Source organism: Strix aluco, chromosome 4 (assembly GCF_031877795.1).
Source record: "Strix aluco isolate bStrAlu1 chromosome 4, bStrAlu1.hap1, whole genome shotgun sequence".
NCBI classification, from domain to species: Eukaryota; Metazoa; Chordata; class Aves; order Strigiformes; family Strigidae; genus Strix; species Strix aluco.
The window spans coordinates 116,106,880-116,124,297 of NC_133934.1; the positions used below are offsets into that span (position 1 = coordinate 116,106,880).

A 17,418-nucleotide genomic window follows, 5' to 3' on the forward strand; every position below is an offset into this window, starting at 1 on the left:
CTTTGTGGACCAGTGCTAGATCCTAAAATGGACTTTTTACAGCTTGATGATCTGTGATCTTTTTCTTCAGTGTCAGTCCTGTAGTGTTACTTTTGTAGACTTTAATAATGATAGTAGTGTTTTTGTCAAGTGTTAGTCCCACCACCACCTTTTTTTGAATGATTATAGGCTTGCAAAAATGTAAAGATGGAAGTGGCTTTTTTTAGGGGTAAAAACCTAATTTTTAAAACTATTTTGCTTTGAATATATTTAGGGTTGTATTTCTTCTGTACAGTTCTCTTAAGAAGTGGGAATTTATACATAAGCAAGATTATGGGCGGGGACAACCCTGCTGTATATGTGTTGACCTTTGAAAACCAAATAGTGAGAGTATCCTGACTGGTGTGTGATTGGAAGCTACTTAAGTTAATTCAATATATATATTAAAAATAATTATTTTTTTATTTGTTTTTATCTCTTGCTATGTAACAATTAATGTAAGGCTTCATATTGTAACATTGTATCCTGTTATGAAAGCGTAACTGTCTTTGCCCACAGTACTGTGGATTCAAGAGTTTTTTTGAGGATAGAAATCTAGGAACTTTAGTAGATGTACCTGAAGAATTTTAACATAAAATAAATATTTCTCCCAAAACCAACCTTTTATTTTAAGAATGTAGTATGGGTGTCTCTGAAGGTAATTTAATAAACACCGATACTGTAAAAAGTATTTTTCTGTTGCTTTAAATGGGAACCCATCATCAATTTCTAAGTCAGTCTAAAATGCCTGAGTATTAAGCAAAATGTGTTTAGTGTCCATAATATTTTAAAGCTGTTGCACCTGAAGCGTAGAACTGCTGGAACAATTACCAGGTTTGAGGCAGTAATGTGTAACATAGTTGAAATGTTACAAATAGTTCCCAAGTGGCAAACATACCTCTGTCTTTCCTGTAAATACTAAGGTTATTATTTCAGTAGTAACTACACCTTAAACAACATAAATTTTGTGGAATATTTTTCCTTTTGTTTTAAAACAAATTGTGTGTATCATTATCACTTAAGGTAAAATAACCAATTTTATTTGTTCCATTTAGAATCTTCCACAGTCTGTGATAGAAAATGTTGGAGGAAAAATTTTTACATTTGGATCCTATAGATTAGGGGTTCATACAAAAGGTAACATTTACTTTTGTTATAAAAACTCATGTGTTTGAGCTAATTATGCATCTGTAAATGTCACACTTAAGTAACAAAAACTTGCTGTCTTTTGAAGTGGTGGTAGTTTGTTTTTTTAGTTTCATTCTAAATAAAAGACATGTTCCTATATTATGTTTTTGTCATGGGTTGGGAAACAGACCAAAAAAGTTGGAAATTATTTAAAAATAGTGAAAGTTTTATACTTGGATTGCCATGGTTTGTTCTTTGAAAATTACTACAAATGTTCCACAATTGAAAGAAGAATGTATGTATGTATTCAGTATGCTTAATGGCCATGAACGTTTTTTAAACCTTTTTTTTCCTCATTTGGTTTGATTTAGTATGCCTAAAGAAAAGCCATTCTACAGGAAGAGAAACTACATTTTCCTGTTCAGTTTAGAAAAAAATTCTAGGTATTGCTGGTATTTCATGTGTGTGAAGTTTAACTTGTGCTAATAAACAATTTCAGGTGCTGATATTGATGCCCTGTGTGTTGCACCAAGACATGTTGAAAGAAGTGATTTTTTCACATCATTTTATGAAAAGCTGAAACAACAAGAAGAAGTAAAAGATCTGAGGGTATGTGAACTGCCTGATACAGCTAGCTGAACTGGTGATGCTGGAAAGTTAATAGTGAAAGATGATGCATTAAATAAGTAAATATAACTTTACTATTAAGGCTTGCAGTGGATTTTCAGTTAATCTGCAGCAAAGACTATCACCATAGTTGAAATAAATAGAGATTCTTCCAAATTTTCTCTGTTCCCAGTTAATAGAGACACTCATTTAACAATCTGGATGGCAGAATGGTCTCCTAGCATATGTGTTAGTATTGGAAAATTTCTACTTGCTCTCTGGCAGCAGGCAGATGCCTGTGTTAGCTTGAAAAGGATCAGGACCAAGTTTCAGTGGTTTTAATGAAGGTTTTAAAGTATACTGTTGTGCTGCTGTTTCTGTAATTTCATGCTTATATAAGCAATTACAGTGGTTGATATTAACTCAGCCTTCTGTGTTGGCTGTCAACTGTGCATTTGAAAATGGAAGTTAGATTTTTTTAATGTGTCTCATTATTAGATACTTGTGCAAGATTTTAGCATGTAAAGATGGAAGATTTCCCTGTAGGAATGGAAGACACACTGATGTACAGTATTTTGTTTCTGTTATACCTAAATGACAAACCTCTCTAGATCAGCTGGTGGGAGCTTTAATCTTCTCAGTGTTGTCTCAGAGTAAATTTTCTCTGCTGCAATTTTTTTTTTTTTTTTAGATACAGTTGCTGGGAAGTCTTAAGCTTTGTTTGGTTTAGTTCTGCTCCCATAAAATAAATGGAACTGTCTCAGTGGCATTCTTCTTTGTGCATCCGGTAGTTGGTGACTAGGTGACTACCAGGGTAGTAGAAGCATCTGGTGGTAGTACTGTATGCACTGAAACAACTGTTTTGAATGCTGTATTATCTGAACAGTTTTAGTAATCTTTAAATCGACATGCTATAATTAAGATTCTGATTTTCAGATTTCTGATTAACTTTGCTATAAATTCTATCTGTTTCAAGCTAATGTAGTTGATTTAGCAGCAAGGTAGATCAGTGTATGCTAGTCAGTGTAGTTCTGTGGTAATGCAAATAACCTTTAGGTCAGGGTGTCATAACACTTCCAGCTAGGTCTAAGAAAATTTGTACATCTCCGTCTTTAGGGAACCTCGGCTTTCTTAATGGTTGCTCTAGTGAATGAGTCTGAGACACTTGTGAACTTCGTATTTTGCTTAGGATCCATCCTGCCAACTAGAAACATCAAGGTTAACTAAGGTTCGGTGCATAGTGTTGTCTTCTCCTTTTGTTAAGAACTAGAACACTCTTAAAACTGCATTTAGCCCTTGCCAATTCCTACATTTCTTAGGTTGAGGTATGCAGTATTCTTTGGTTTTATGAAAGCAGTGCTGCTTCAGGAAGGTATTACTCCTAGCTGATTGCAGAGAAGATATCAAGTTCCATAGTTTCATCATGGATACTGTTTGTCTAAGTACTTTTTGACCACATTTAGAAAAGATGCTGGAGCTTTGGAGACTGGTGACTTGCTACTGGTTTAGGTGAAGTCTGACTGTGTAGTTAAACAGTTGCCCCTTGTAATTTCTTACAAAATACTGACTGTAGAAGCAATAGAAGTAAGACGCCTCTTAGAGTAAGAATCCCTGTGGGTTGGCCTTAGAATACTTAGGGATGCTGTGAGGAGTAAAAGATGCTTGCTCATGTCTTAAGTGTAGTGAGAGAGATGGACCTTGAGGTAACAGCGGAGCTGGTTGGTATGAATTTGGGTTGTAATTAACATCTAGACAGCTGTAGCACATAGTAGATCAGTGTTTACTGCATAGATCCTCAATGGTGAAGAAAGACATTGCTGACAAAAATGGACCTGAAAGCAGAAAATCATCTGTATAAATTCATCATAATTGTTTAGACCTGCTAGATATTGCTTGTAAATGTTCTTTGCTATACTGAAAATAAAATGTAACTTTTTCCCCCCCAGGCTGTTGAAGAAGCTTTTGTCCCAGTAATTAAACTTTGTTTTGATGGAATAGAGGTAAAGATCATCTTTTATTTTGTTTTGGTAGAACATGGTTAAAGTTTTCAAGATCTCCATAACTCACGTAGTATTCATTAATATGAATGCTATTAAAGTATGACTCCCCTAAGGTCATACCCAAGTTCTTGACAACAGTCCTCACTTGTGTAGTTGAACATGGGGCTTTAAGACTGAAACAAGTCTTTCTTGATGTACTTAAAGCTGTGTGTAGTATCTCCCTGTTCTTTTTTAGGCACTGCTACCCACTTGTACTGATGAGTTTACTGACCTGTAGAGTACCGGTATTGGCATTATTAAGATTTAACATTTAATAGAGATCATATTAATAAATAATGTGGCTTCAATATTTTTTTGGCTACTAATGATTAACTGTCCAAACCTTAAATTAAGATTTACTTCAATACCTTATACTATAGGAAGTTGTGTGATCTTTGATCACTTCTCAGAAATGTACTGCTGAAGGCAGACTCTTCGGATGTCTGTAAACACATGACCAAAACAGTGATTTTGGCACCTGTAGCCTGATGGATCAGCTGTCTTGGAGTGATGAACTTGCTTAACTTGATTTTTACTGTTTTGGGAGAAGTTGCTGAGAAAACAGGAACGCTGCTTTCAAAAGATCCTTTGTTAATCTTTCTCAGACTGTTTTATAGTCAGTCTGTCATCTTTTCTTGGTGACAAGACAAAATCATCTGAACTGTTCATACACACAGTTCATCAGACTTGCAGCTGGATTATGTCAGCCAGTAACTGGTGGGTATAAGAAGGGTACATCGCAGTGGGGAAAGAACTCCCATGCTAATCTTCTGACACACAATGTGATTTGAAGAGCTGTAGCATTGTACACAAGACTGGACAGTTCATTCTCTCCCAGTCTTGAGTTAAATCTCTGCCTTGCAATTATAATGGTCATTAGTTAAGAGTACTGGCAATTTCTGAGTCTCAGGAAGGTGAACCATCCCCTTTGCCCTCATCCATCCAGCTTTGTTTGTTTGTATTTTCACTGACATTTATGTCAGTTGACACTGAGGCAGAGGGATGTATTTTTTCCAAATGAGAGATGTGCAGAGAAATGTGATACCATGCAATAAGGTAGCCTGTGACTTTGCATCTGTGTCAGCCATTTTATTACTGTCTATATGCAGTTGGTTATTAGGAACATTTTTCTGGACAATTTCTTTTCTGTTTGAATAGTTTAGGTATTCATTCTAAATATTGAAACTTGCCATAGGCATCCTTTAGTTAGTCTGGTTTTTGTATGGTTTTTTCAATCATTTACGTTCAAGCCATTGTTGTCTCTCCTTTTTAAAAAATGAAATTCAAAATACAAGCTAAGTAAGGAAATAAAAGGATTGTCTGCTATAAGAGTAGTAGTATATATTGTATATAGTATATATAGGATAGCTCCAATATAGTAATTAATGGTGGGTTCTGATGGCTTAGGTTTATGACTGAGACTTAACCCATGTTGCTTGGAAGTGCGTGAGAGTTCTCTAGTCTTGAACACTAATTTATCATAAGCACTTGTTTTATATATACAAGTGTTGTTAGGCCACAATTTCTCATGGTTGCATTTGTGCCCAGTATGTCAGTATCAGAAGATTTTAATCTAATTTTTCTTTTCCTAGTCCAGGCAAAAGGTGTTAGAAATTACTATCTCTGTAAAGAAAACGTTAGAACTGAAGTAAAGGACTGTAGTTTTTGTGGTGATCCTGTCAGTTAAACTTCAGTAGTTTCTGCCAATGCCAGTTTTTACATACATATTTTGTGTTCTTGCTGAAAAGAAACAAGAACCTTGTTGATTTTTTTGTTCTTACTCTAGAAAAGGGATTCCCCACCCCCCTCCCCAAATGACATAGGACAGGCTATTCATTTCTTGATTTGAAAAATCCTTTTATTGTCAGTGCACTGTGAATCTTTAGAGGTTTTAGACCTTCTAGAGGTCAGAATAGAACTTCAAGCTGAAGTTAATTTTGAACTTGTTTTACACTGAAAAACTAGTACTTTTGACTTAAGTAGAAACTTATACTTGCAGTATAGAATGTTAAGACCACTATTAAAGACTTTAAAATCAAAAGTTCACTAAATACTTCAGAAATTACCTTCCTTTGGAGGAATGCTTCATAGTTTAAAACAGGTGAATGTGAAGTTTTAAGCACCTATGAAAAGTTTTTCACTTTAAGGTATCTTCAGCTTATTTTTACCTGAAATAATTTTAATGTAACTAAAATGGTTTTGTTCTTTGTGCAATAGCATGATGTATTTCATCATCTTGTAGATGAAGTGATACCAGTTTATGATGATTAAAAGTCTAACTTGGTCAAGGGGGCTTGTTGCCTAGTAGACCAGCTGCTGATGGGCACTTTATATTCTCATCATACTGACTGATACCTAATCTAGGACTGGAAAGGCAAACGTATTTCTCTACTCTTGTGTAATGTCCTTGCTGTGTGTGGAGCAATGTAAAACTCTAGTTCAGTGCCAAATAGTATTTTAGATGTTCTTGACCTAGAAAAGCTATTATGACAAATTATTGCAGAAGTAATAGCAAAGAAATTTGACATAACATCAAAATTTTTACAAATTTATACGCTTGCTCGATAGCTTGCTGGATTTTCAGAACTTCCTCTGTTCTGTAATCAGATACGTAGGCTTTTCATAGGTACTGATGCTGTACAGAGGCAGCTAGCTGCATGTGTGCTTTACAGGGCTGGATGGGAAAGCTCTCTTACTTTTTCTGTAATTCAGTGATAATTTTGAGAATATTCAGGTTAAAACTAGGTTATGTTTTCATGACTTGCCTCTGACGTAGTAAAATTTTGTGTTCTGGACCTAGAAGTGGTGCTTGTCCCCAAATGATTTTTATTTACATTGATGGTTGACATAGTTTTTATGTGTGCTGGTTCTGTATTGATCTTAATGTGTATTTTATCCTCTTGGAAAAGGAGCCACAAGATAGATGAAACATCTGAAAGTGTTTCTTTTACTGTCTGTGAAGGGTGTTTGTATGTATTGTTTAAAGAGATTATTTGTACTAGGAAGACTACTGTTTTTATTATTAGTAAAACTGATGAAATGTACTACAGAATTCTACAGAAGAAAGAACAGTTTTCTAATGTTTTATCTCTTTTTTTTTTAAGATTGATATTTTGTTTGCAAGATTAGCACTGCAAACTATTCCTGAGGACTTAGACCTACGAGACGATAGCCTACTTAAAAATTTAGACATTAGATGCATACGAAGTCTTAATGGTATGTATATACAGTTTTGCATATAAACTTCTAATCTTCTAATTGTTTGGTACAGTAGTTTAGTTGTGGACTTGACTGAAAATGTCGCAATTCCATATGTGGAAACAGTCTTAGCCAGTTTTAGGTATTTTTTTTTTCTTTTGAGAGAAAGGTTGTTGCTTGTTGACCAGATTTTTATACATTACTTTTTTTTATTTGGCTAGTAGATGATGCTGTCTAGAGATTAATGGAACTTGCAAGACTTGTGTGAAGCACTATTTCAATAAAGATGTGTGCATGTTTTAATTTGTCTATGTTTTTAATATGCATAAACATACATGAAATTGCTTCAGTGAGAAATTTGGGATATCAAAATACTGTCAGTTTGAGGTCAGGTCTTTAGTATCTTACCGGTTTGTGTAACCCTTAACTTTTCTATAATACTGCAGCTTGAAAAATTGTTATTTATGTACGGGACAGTAGGGGCTTCAGCCTGTATGCAACTTGGCGAGGAAGAGGAGCATGTGAGAGATGACCGGTTTCTGTTATGAGATGAAAACTTGATAATTTGAGATTACCACAACATCTTGCACTGTTTTGTGAAATTCACGTTTCCGCAGTCTCTAGAATTCATACTTCCTCTTAATTGCTTTGAAAGGAATTCCTACTCTTAGATAATACAACTTTTTTTAAAAATCAAGAATCAAACAGTTAATATTGTTATCTATGAAGTTATCAAAGTAGTGATACAACTCGTATGTTTAAAAACTGTTCTTTTTAGCCTGTTGTCATAAATCTAAACAAAGCTTTGACCTATGACTTGCAGGTTTTCTGTAGGTCCATGAAGATTCATGCTTTTTTAATTTGTCTGCACGTTCTGTGATATACTGCATGTAATCCCATGACAGCAGAACTTAAAAATTTTTTGTTTCTTAAACAGCTTGTACGATTCATTAATAACAGAAAATCAAGTAGCATTGTGTACTGGTTTTAACCCAGCCAGCAGCCAAGCACTAAGACACAGCACTATTCTAGCTGCTACGAAGAAAAATTAACTCTGTCCCAGTGGAAATCAGGACACAGTGCAAAACTGTGTGCCTGAACTGTCTTCGTGAGTGCTGCTGTAAACCAGCAAAAAAGAAAATTAAAAAATCAAATGAAAATATGTTAAGCTTTATAATTCAAAACAAAAGTGATCAAAATATGAAATTAGTTTCAGCATGCTCATCTAAAAAGTTTGATAGCTTTGAAGGTGAGGGAAGAAAAGCAAGGAAAAAAACTTTGGAGGCAGCAAGTGTAATGGATTCTTTCTTTTGGCAGGTTGCCGGGTAACCGATGAAATTCTGCATCTAGTACCAAACATTGACAACTTCAGGTTAACACTGAGAGCTATCAAACTGTGGGCGAAACGTAAGCAGTTTTATTCCAAAATTTGTGAAGTTTTCATTAACTCTTGTGGTTACTAATAACTTTTTTTGTCTCTCTCCTTCTCAATCCACAGGCCACAACATCTATTCCAATATACTAGGTTTCCTTGGTGGTGTTTCCTGGGCTATGCTAGTAGCAAGAACTTGCCAGCTTTATCCAAATGCAATAGCATCAACTCTTGTACATAAATTTTTCTTGGTATTTTCTAAATGGTATGTTTTTTTTAAAATTTAGATTACATTAAAATAAAATTGTTTGTAGACACTAAATTTTAGTCCTGTTTTTATGGTATCATTTTCAGCTGTTATCAGATTAAGATGGTAGTTATAAGCATTGTTCTTGCTGCCAGAAAGTTGCTAGCTTGAGATTTTCAATAAATCATCCCCCGTGTCTTGTTCTTAAAGTACGCGAAACAAAAACACCCAGTTTTTATTTAAAATTTTTCTTTGTTCTAAATTTGTTGTAACTCAACATTACTCTTTAGAGCAGACACCCCAAAATTTAAAGTATTTTAACATTTGGATACTAGGATAATGGGAAAAGGCGGTATGTTAGTATCTGGTTTAGGCACATAGCTTAGATGCAGTTTAGGAGAACAAGTGGCAAAAGTGTGTTTTAATCTTGTCAGTGTGAAGAGGTAGGTGTTATGGCATTACATATGATTTCATACTCCTGAGCTAGTTACATCAGAAAGATGGTTTGAATAACTCTGATGGGAACAAGGGGAATGTTCCAAGTAAATTTAGAATGAATGGGTCAAAAGTGTACATTGCAGATTACAACTGAATACTCTTTTTCTTGAAAGAGCATGTCTGGATACCTATCTTCTTCATGAGTCGTTGACAGATTTTAAGAATCATTATACCAAGTTGTTTCTTCAAGTATAGTCTCTTCTTAATGTGAAGATAATTTCTACAGTTTCGCTGCCTTGAATCCATAGGCTTTATAGGCTCTTTGAGTTACCTAGTGTTGAGTAATATCTTGCCTCACTAAGGTAATAGAGGAAAATCGTTTGCAAGCTCTGTTTAATGTGTTCCTTATACTGCTGTCCATTTTATATGTGCATAGCATGGGAGCATTAATGTACAAATACCAAGAGATTAACTGACTTCTCTTTATAGGAAGATAACTTTACTCATGGGAGTAGAGACGACTTGAAGAACAGAAGTGTTACTTTTTTTTTAGTGTTTCATTCAGCACGGTTTCTTTTTGTCTTGATTGGAGGTTGTTTTTCTAATACGTACGCCTGGTAATGATGCTATAATCATGCTGGCTGTTTCTTCTGTAGTTTGTCCATGGAACAGCTAGCTTGAAGATGGACCCAATGTCAGTCTTCATAGAGGAATTTATCTTTCATAGGTATATTTCAAGAATTTAGAGTTTACTTTAGTTACCTAAACCAGTGGTTATAAAGCTCCAAGACTACAGAAAATTCGTTGTTCTGATGCCCTGGAGAAGTTAATTACAGCTGTATGGTAGTTCAGCAATACATCTTATTTAAACAACCCTAGTTAGACCAGCTTAGTCTTGAGGAAATGATGCTTTACCTTGAGCGCAGAGTTAAGGATCGCATTCAAAAGTATTGTTTGTTGAACATACATGGTTGTATCCAATAGTCTTATTCAGTGCTACAATCTTTTTGAACAGGGAATGGCCAAATCCAGTGCTATTGAAACAGCCAGAAGAATGCAATCTTAATTTGCCTGTATGGGACCCAAGGGTTAGTGTATTATTTTTTCCCCTATAAGTCACACTGTACAATAAATTCAGTTGCTTAAAGAATCCTAGGTGAACTTCATTTGGGGTTTATTAAACTTAATGTTTTGGTATTGTGTCTTCTTTATACATAACCTCTAGTTCTCCTGAGTGTGGAACAAAGCTTAATTTTCTAAACTGACCTCTTGAAGCACACTTGCTGAACAGTGTACTTTTTACTCCCGACTTTTGCAACAACTGATCTTAATATTCAGCATAATTAGATATATGCCTTAAAGCAATGCATTGTTAAAAAACTACGTATCTTAAAATGGTTTGCTTCTGACTTAACCTGTTACTTTTGCAAGTGTATTGAATTCACTTCAGTGCAACAGTCACAGCTGGATAGGTTTGGTTCCATATAGTTGTAGTAATGTGTCTTTTTATCTTGGACCAAAGAAGATCATAACTTGAAGTCTTTAAGTTGTTTTGTATAATATTTGATCTCCATCTTTGTAGCACTTACATTAAGAACATTGGACATTAATGTCCTTCAGGCAGTCAATAAAACAGCTTGCAGCAGATGCACAGCTCACATTCTGAGGTTCCAGGAGGGCATAGCATGAATGTGTTTGCTGTTATGTCAATTTTAGAATAGTTGGTGTTCAACTAATCTTTTTTTGGTGAGTAGTGTAAGCACCAGAGGTTGTGTGCCCTTTTGTACTTCAGTCTGTTTTTCTGGTTGACAAAAGTCCATGTTTTAATAATGTGAGACAGCTGAAAAAGTGTTCTGGAGTCTTGCTGTTATTCCTGGGATAGGGGATTTGAGGTCAGTGTGTGATGGGAACTGTCTGTGTTGTAGCTAAACAGAGTGGGGTGAGTTAATAACAGGGTTTTATCTTTAATTTACCATCTACAAGATTGCTACCCTAATGCTATTTTAAATGTATCTTGCGTGTGTGTGTTTTGTCCCTTTTTTGTTTCCCTGTGTACTGTTTAATAAAAGATACGTTAACGCAAGTGATGCTTCTGTCAGGTTGCCTAGAGCCTCTCGTCTTCAGCTGGCTTTTTATTTTCAGTAGTGTTACAGAAATAAAGTGTAAAATATTTTTTGCAAGCTCTGAAGACAATCATTCTTCTGAAGGTGCTCATGTGATGAGGTATCCATGTTTTGATGTGATCACAAGCTAATTTCTATTAAAGAGAGAAATTGTTCTGTTTAGTTGGTATTTCTGGACTTAGAAATGCCTGCATCCTTGATCTTGATGTGCTGACAGGTTATAACTCTCCCACATCACTGTGGTTCAGAATGATGTCCTTTGTGAAAGCATTATCCTTGTTTTCCTAACTTTCTCTGAACTGTTGGTAAATTTACTTGGTCTGCAAACTAAGGTCTCTTAGAACTTAAGACTCAGTTGTAGTAAAGGGAGAAATCCAAATTTTTTAACTCATGTGTATGCTTGAAGAAAACTGATTGGCTGTTGTTATATATAGGTAAACCCCAGTGATAGGTACCATCTTATGCCTATAATTACACCAGCATACCCACAGCAGAACTCTACCTACAATGTGTCCGTTTCCACACGGATGGTCATGGTTGAGGAATTTAAGCAAGGTAAGTATTATCTTATGCTCTCTATATAATTTTTTCAAACGGATTTAAAATAGTTCCATCGTGGGTATGCTTTGTGAGGGGGGAGGTGGGAGGATGTTAAATAGCTTCTTGACATGAGATTCTCTTCTGATGGAGGTAGAACTTGGCCTGTTAGGTTTATGTGGCTTAAATTTCCAAATTCAGTAGAGACTTCTGCATATCTGTCCTTCACTCTATAGAAACAGGGTAATTAATTAGAATGGCTTGTGCTCTGAAAATGAGAGTTAATGGTACAATATCTTTTATTTGTTTATTTTAGTGGCTTTAGATTGTGTCATGCCACATGGAAGATTAGTGTAGTAATCCCACTTGATGGCTGTTTCTAGACCTGATATAAGACAACATACTTTCTCTGAGATGATCTAGATTTATCCTAGTAATCTGTTTGGATAATTCTAGTAGATAAGAGAAGATGTTATCAAAGCCAGGCGTAGACTTGATGCAGAGAGCAACTACCAGTAGCTCTCTGTGGCAGAGCAGTAGCTTATTGTCTTACTGTTTCTTTGCCTTGTTGTACAGTGCCTTGCACAAGAGATCATTCAGTTACTGTAAGGAAAAAGATCTCTATCTTCTTTGGACTGAGTAGTTACTGTGGCATACACAAAAGATTAAATTGAGCTGTGTTACACTGCTAAGCAAAAATATGTGAAATCATCAGTCTGATCAATTAACATACACTTCTAAATGTTTTTTATTGAGGTTCTTTTTAATAATAAGATTTGTATAACGAATGACCACTTAAGGTATGACTGGAATATAAAGCCTGTTGATAAATTCCTTTGAATTTGAAGGGGGGAGATAGTTCATAGTAACCTTTGCTAAGTTAATAAACTGTTTTTACTCTGGATACTAAACTGTATTTTAAAAAAAAAGTTTAAATTTTTTTTTATAATTTAGGTCTTGCTATCACAGATGAAATTTTGCTGAGTAAGGCAGAGTGGTCCAAACTTTTTGAAGCTCCAAACTTCTTTCAAAAGTACAAGTATGTATTTTATGGCATGGCAGAATATTTAAAGTTTTATCAGTTAAAATATTTAATGATGCTCTGTAGCACAGGATCTTAAATATACGTGCATTAGACTTACAAAAAATGTTAGGTTTTTTCTATACAGAGGGGGAGTGAATGAGCTATTGTCCTTTCTCTTAGAAAACTAATAATTTCCTCAGATGCTTTTTTTTTTGTTTTTAGTATTGTTTTCAGAAACCTGTTAGTCCCTCACCAGATATTTAGAATGTTACCAGTTAACTATACAATTGGTATGCTACCAATAAAATTGAAGACATATCAGCTAGTTTGACTAACAGAAATGTTCTTTAGTGGTGTCAGTAAGCATTCTAAAAATGGGTCTTGCATCCCAGGAAACAAGATATTAAAAGAACTAATTCTGAAGGTCGATATTTAAGATGAATACGTACTTGAAACTGTGTGTTTTCTTCTGTCAATATAGTCAACAGTTCACTCTGATAATAAAAGATATTTTTGCCATTGTGTTGACTAACTGCCAGATGTACTAGTTATTACTAGATTTTTTTTTCATTAAAGCTTAAGGCTTTTGGCTCTTTATTAATACTCTTTCACACCTAGCTTCTCTAATTTTGTACTGTCTCTAAGGGAAATACTGAAGTTCACACTTCACACTTAGGGTTTCTAGTAATGCATTTGTGGGGCAGAAGCTTGTTAAATGTATATGGACTTGCTGAAAGTTGTATTTTTATAATAAATATGGATTATTCAAATACGGACTACATCTTCTTTGCCCTCAGTTGAAATTGGAGACCCATTTTTCTTGAGTCAAGATCAAATATATTTTACACTTGTTTCTGTGTTGGGTGGTTGGTTGGTTATGTACTAATCTAAACAAGATTGAAATATACAGTTCCCCCATTAAAAGAGACTGATGACCTTCATAATGTGTCTGTGTTTTGTTTCTATATCTTTTGCATGATAAAAGCTTTAAAACATTTGGATGGCTTTTATGTCGTACTTTGGAAATTAAGTTTTAAAACACTTAAAAGAGCACTGTAAAGTTTTGTATTATTTTTGAAGTTAAAAATGGGCTGCATAGAAATCAGTTTCTGCTCAAGAGGTTGCTAATAAGTTCTCTAGCACATTTTCTTAGTTTCTGTCAAAGCTAGGAAAAAATAGTATGCAATAACTGTGGCTCTGGTCAGATCTCCATCTGAAAGCTATGTGGTTTGGGTTTTTTCCCCCTCTTCACACTCTCCTCCTGCTTAAATTGTAGATGCCTTAACTTGTTCCTGCTGAAATTCAAAGCAGTGTATAGTGCTCTGCCAGATAAAAGATCTGATCCTTGCTCTGAGACATACTTTTTCTTCTCTGAAAGCATAGCTTTAGTGATCTGTATCACTCTCAATGGCAATTAGTTGCTAAACGTCTATGTTGATCGTAAATGCTTTTGACTTGCTAGCTGCATTTAAAATAATCAAACTTCAGTGATGTGTGACTAAGGAAATCTGGAGGCTATTGCATACCTGCATGGCAGGAGCAGATTAGAAATTGGGAAAATGGGGAAATCTGGTTCTATTTATTTATTATTTATTTCACATATCAACAATTACTTAGAGTTAGGGAGTTACAACATGTGTTATCTGCCCTTCATGTAGGTTTAAATTTTTCAGATGTGGGGGAAACAACAACAAAGAACATACACTTGCTGGATATGGTGTTTTACAGGGAAATGACAAGAAAAATTTCAAATGGATATAACATGAGTATGAAGTGTTACATGAGAATGGAAATTATTAGATCTTAAAACCAAGAGGGAAGTATGGTGATGAGAGAAATAACACTCATTTCATGACCTTTAGCATATAGTTTCTCTGTTAGAAAGACAAGATACCTGCAAAATAAGTAGAATACAAACATACCTTTTTAAAAAAGTATTTTGAACACTTGCCTTGATAGGACTTTAGATGAAGCACTGGATAATTTAAAGTGTAAATCCTGGACAGCTTAATGAAGAAAAATTGAAATGAGTGTGTTCAGGTGTTCTCAATTTTTTCAGAAAGTAGTATGACTCTTAGCAATACTTTTGTGTTTTTGTAGGTACAGGTATTAATGGTGCAAAACAATTCCATAATATCTCCATTAGGTTATTTCTATGAAAAACGTAATGCTGATAGGGAGACAGTGGGAGAGAAACACCACCAGTTTCTAAAAAAACCCCAAACCAAACAAAAAAGACCAAACCCATATACTTCAAAATAATACCCTGCATCTAAAAAACATCACTGAGAGGTAGAAACTTAACTTCAGAATTTTTTTGTTCTTTATCATGAAGTAATGGATACTTCTGCATTCTTTGTGATAAAATTATGGATGAAGAACTCATAACAAATTTTGTCTTTGTAAAATTTAGCAGTGAGACCTTGGACTCTAAAACTAAGTACATTTTAAAATAGCACAAGCTGTTAAAAATTAAGTTTTACTGAAAATGGCAATAGCAGATTTCCCGTGATTAATTCCCTCTCAGCACTGTTTAACAGTTGGGGTTGGGGGGGGGGGAGAAATTGCATCTTTTCCTTTTCTTTCTTTTTCAGCTAGCACTACATCTGCAAAAACATCTAATCATTATACTTATTTTCATAAATAAGGCTTCGGGTTTTTTTCTAGGTGCTCACCAGCTAGTTGAGGCTTTTAGACATAGCCAAATTCAAATTTTTAAATTGTTTTTCAGAAGTTTATTTCAAAGAGCTGCTTTTAATAAGTAACCAGAAAAAATGTTTTTTTCAAATACTTGCAGATTTGAGATTTCTTTTAGTTCATACATGGTTAAAAACAACAAAAACTTAAATTGTCTTTCCTACTAAATGAAACAGTCTGCAAGTTTGTGTGCTGTGTATGACGTAGGAATCTTATGGATTATAGTTGCATATCTAGTGCTCCTTAGAAGAAATTGATACTGGAAATTAGTAACTTCTCATACAGAATTAGAGTAAAGGACAAGCAGCTAAAATGAGGATTTCAATAAGATAACAGAAAAAACTCCTTAACAGTTTTTGTATGAAGCAGTTAATACTGCCAAAATGCAAAAAATAAGTAGACAAAATGCCCTCTTCAGAAGAAAGAGGAATTTTCTCCAAATCTCTCTTTTCCAGTCCTCTTTATTTCATTGACATGGTCTGGATTCAAAGGACTGTAGCATTTAGCAGGTTTTTTTTTCTCTTGCCACCTAAAGATAAGTACAGAAATGTGTTGTTACTGATTTGATCTGGATTTACTGTTTCAATTTGAAGGCCTGTATATAGCATCAGAGGACTCTCTGCACCATAGTTTTTCACCATCATTGACCTTGTATTCCTTTCTATGAGGTATATGTATTAAGGTCTAATCCCTCATGTTATTAGTTTTCTTTAAATCCTGCTCTGAAGATACCTAACCACACCGTATCAGTATAGAGTAATGCCAAGTTGGATGACTTTGCATGTTAAAACAGACTTTCCAGCTAAACTTCTGAAAAACCTGGCTGTAGACATATAAGGTTCCCACACCTGCCTCATTATGAACTCAAGTTAAAAGTAATCATCTCCCATTCCACTGTTCTTGGACTTTTTTGTTTAAAATACCATTCTTGCTCTGTATACTGTTTCTTTGAAATTTACTTACAGTGGGTATACACTGATTATCCTGGAATATAATTGAGAGCTTAAGAATTATCATCAGAGGAAACATTCCTTATGAAGTTTCAGATAAGTGTCTTCAGACAATTCTAAAATGCAGATATAGAATTTTTTAAAAACACATTTGATAGTGTTACTTTTGACTTTGAACAAATGCATATGTGCTAACCACTCTTCTAACTTCAGAAATAATGTTGTGACTAAGACAACTGACGTGTATAGATGGTTGTGAACAATTGGTTTTACTTGCAAGTAATCTCTAGTAGTCAGTTGAATCGCTGATTCCATTAGGTATGGAAATACTTGTACTGTTTTACAACTAGAGCTATGTTCTTGGCCTTTTATTAGGTGGTATTAAAGTGTAGTTGCAAATGTCTCTAAAATCTGAAGTGTTTTGGGAAGTCTGTTAGTCACATGCTTTGAGGGACATAGCCCCTTTGCCTACTGAACAATGCTTAATTTTATTATAGGGTATATATTTAAGCAAATAAATCTGTAGCTTGCAATGTAGAACTTACTGCAAAATTTTAGTATTAAGGTTTGAATGTGTAGTTTTAGAAGTATAAATAGAATAGCATATTGTCTTTATCTCCAAAGGCATTATATTGTACTTCTAGCAAGCGCACCGACAGAAAAACAGCGACTAGAATGGTGAGTATAATGCTTGCTATTTAAAAGAAAAACAAAACCCACCAAACAACAAAAAGAAAAACCTGTCAGCACGGGATCTAGTGTATCTAATATCTTTTTACTTAAATGAAGTGGAGCTTCAGTGTTTCAAAATTAAATGGATGAAGATGGTACACTTCTGAAAAACAGTAAAACTGAAGAACCAGGGGGTGAAGGCTCTTGCTTGAATTTTGCTTCTTTACAGCACTGTCAGGTTCACTTTACAAATCTTACGTTCTTAAGCCTTACTCACTTCTTTTAATAAGCAGTGTTGAGGTATGTTTTCAATCTCTTGAAATACTGTTTCTCAAAACAAAAATGCCTCTTTCCCTTGTTTCTGCTCTC

At 34.6% G+C, this 17,418-nt stretch overlaps 1 protein-coding gene across 8 annotated transcripts in view; it reads left to right on the forward strand.

Annotated features, from left to right (window-relative positions):
* Positions 1 to 17,418, forward strand: part of PAPOLA (poly(A) polymerase alpha) — a 47,686-nt gene that overhangs the window by 11,887 nt on the left and 18,381 nt on the right. For 5 of the 8 annotated variants that reach the window (XR_012623334.1, XM_074825064.1, XM_074825063.1 and 2 more), the window contains exons 4-13: positions 1,074 to 1,155; positions 1,646 to 1,755; positions 3,699 to 3,752; positions 6,896 to 7,007; positions 8,307 to 8,396; positions 8,488 to 8,626; positions 10,062 to 10,134; positions 11,604 to 11,724; positions 12,661 to 12,745; positions 17,002 to 17,055. Coding sequence is in view for 7 of the 8 variants with exons in the window: in XM_074825064.1 (XP_074681165.1) it covers positions 1,074 to 1,155; positions 1,646 to 1,755; positions 3,699 to 3,752; positions 6,896 to 7,007; positions 8,307 to 8,396; positions 8,488 to 8,626; positions 10,062 to 10,134; positions 11,604 to 11,724; positions 12,661 to 12,745; positions 17,002 to 17,055 (920 nt within the window). In the remaining variant the exon portion in view is untranslated. Of the gene's footprint in view, positions 1 to 1,073; positions 1,156 to 1,645; positions 1,756 to 3,698; positions 3,753 to 6,895; positions 7,008 to 8,306; positions 8,397 to 8,487; positions 8,627 to 10,061; positions 10,135 to 11,603; positions 11,725 to 12,660; positions 12,746 to 17,001; positions 17,056 to 17,418 lie in introns of those variants that run through there. The other 3 variants (XM_074825065.1, XM_074825068.1, XM_074825067.1) reach the window with 3 other exon arrangements.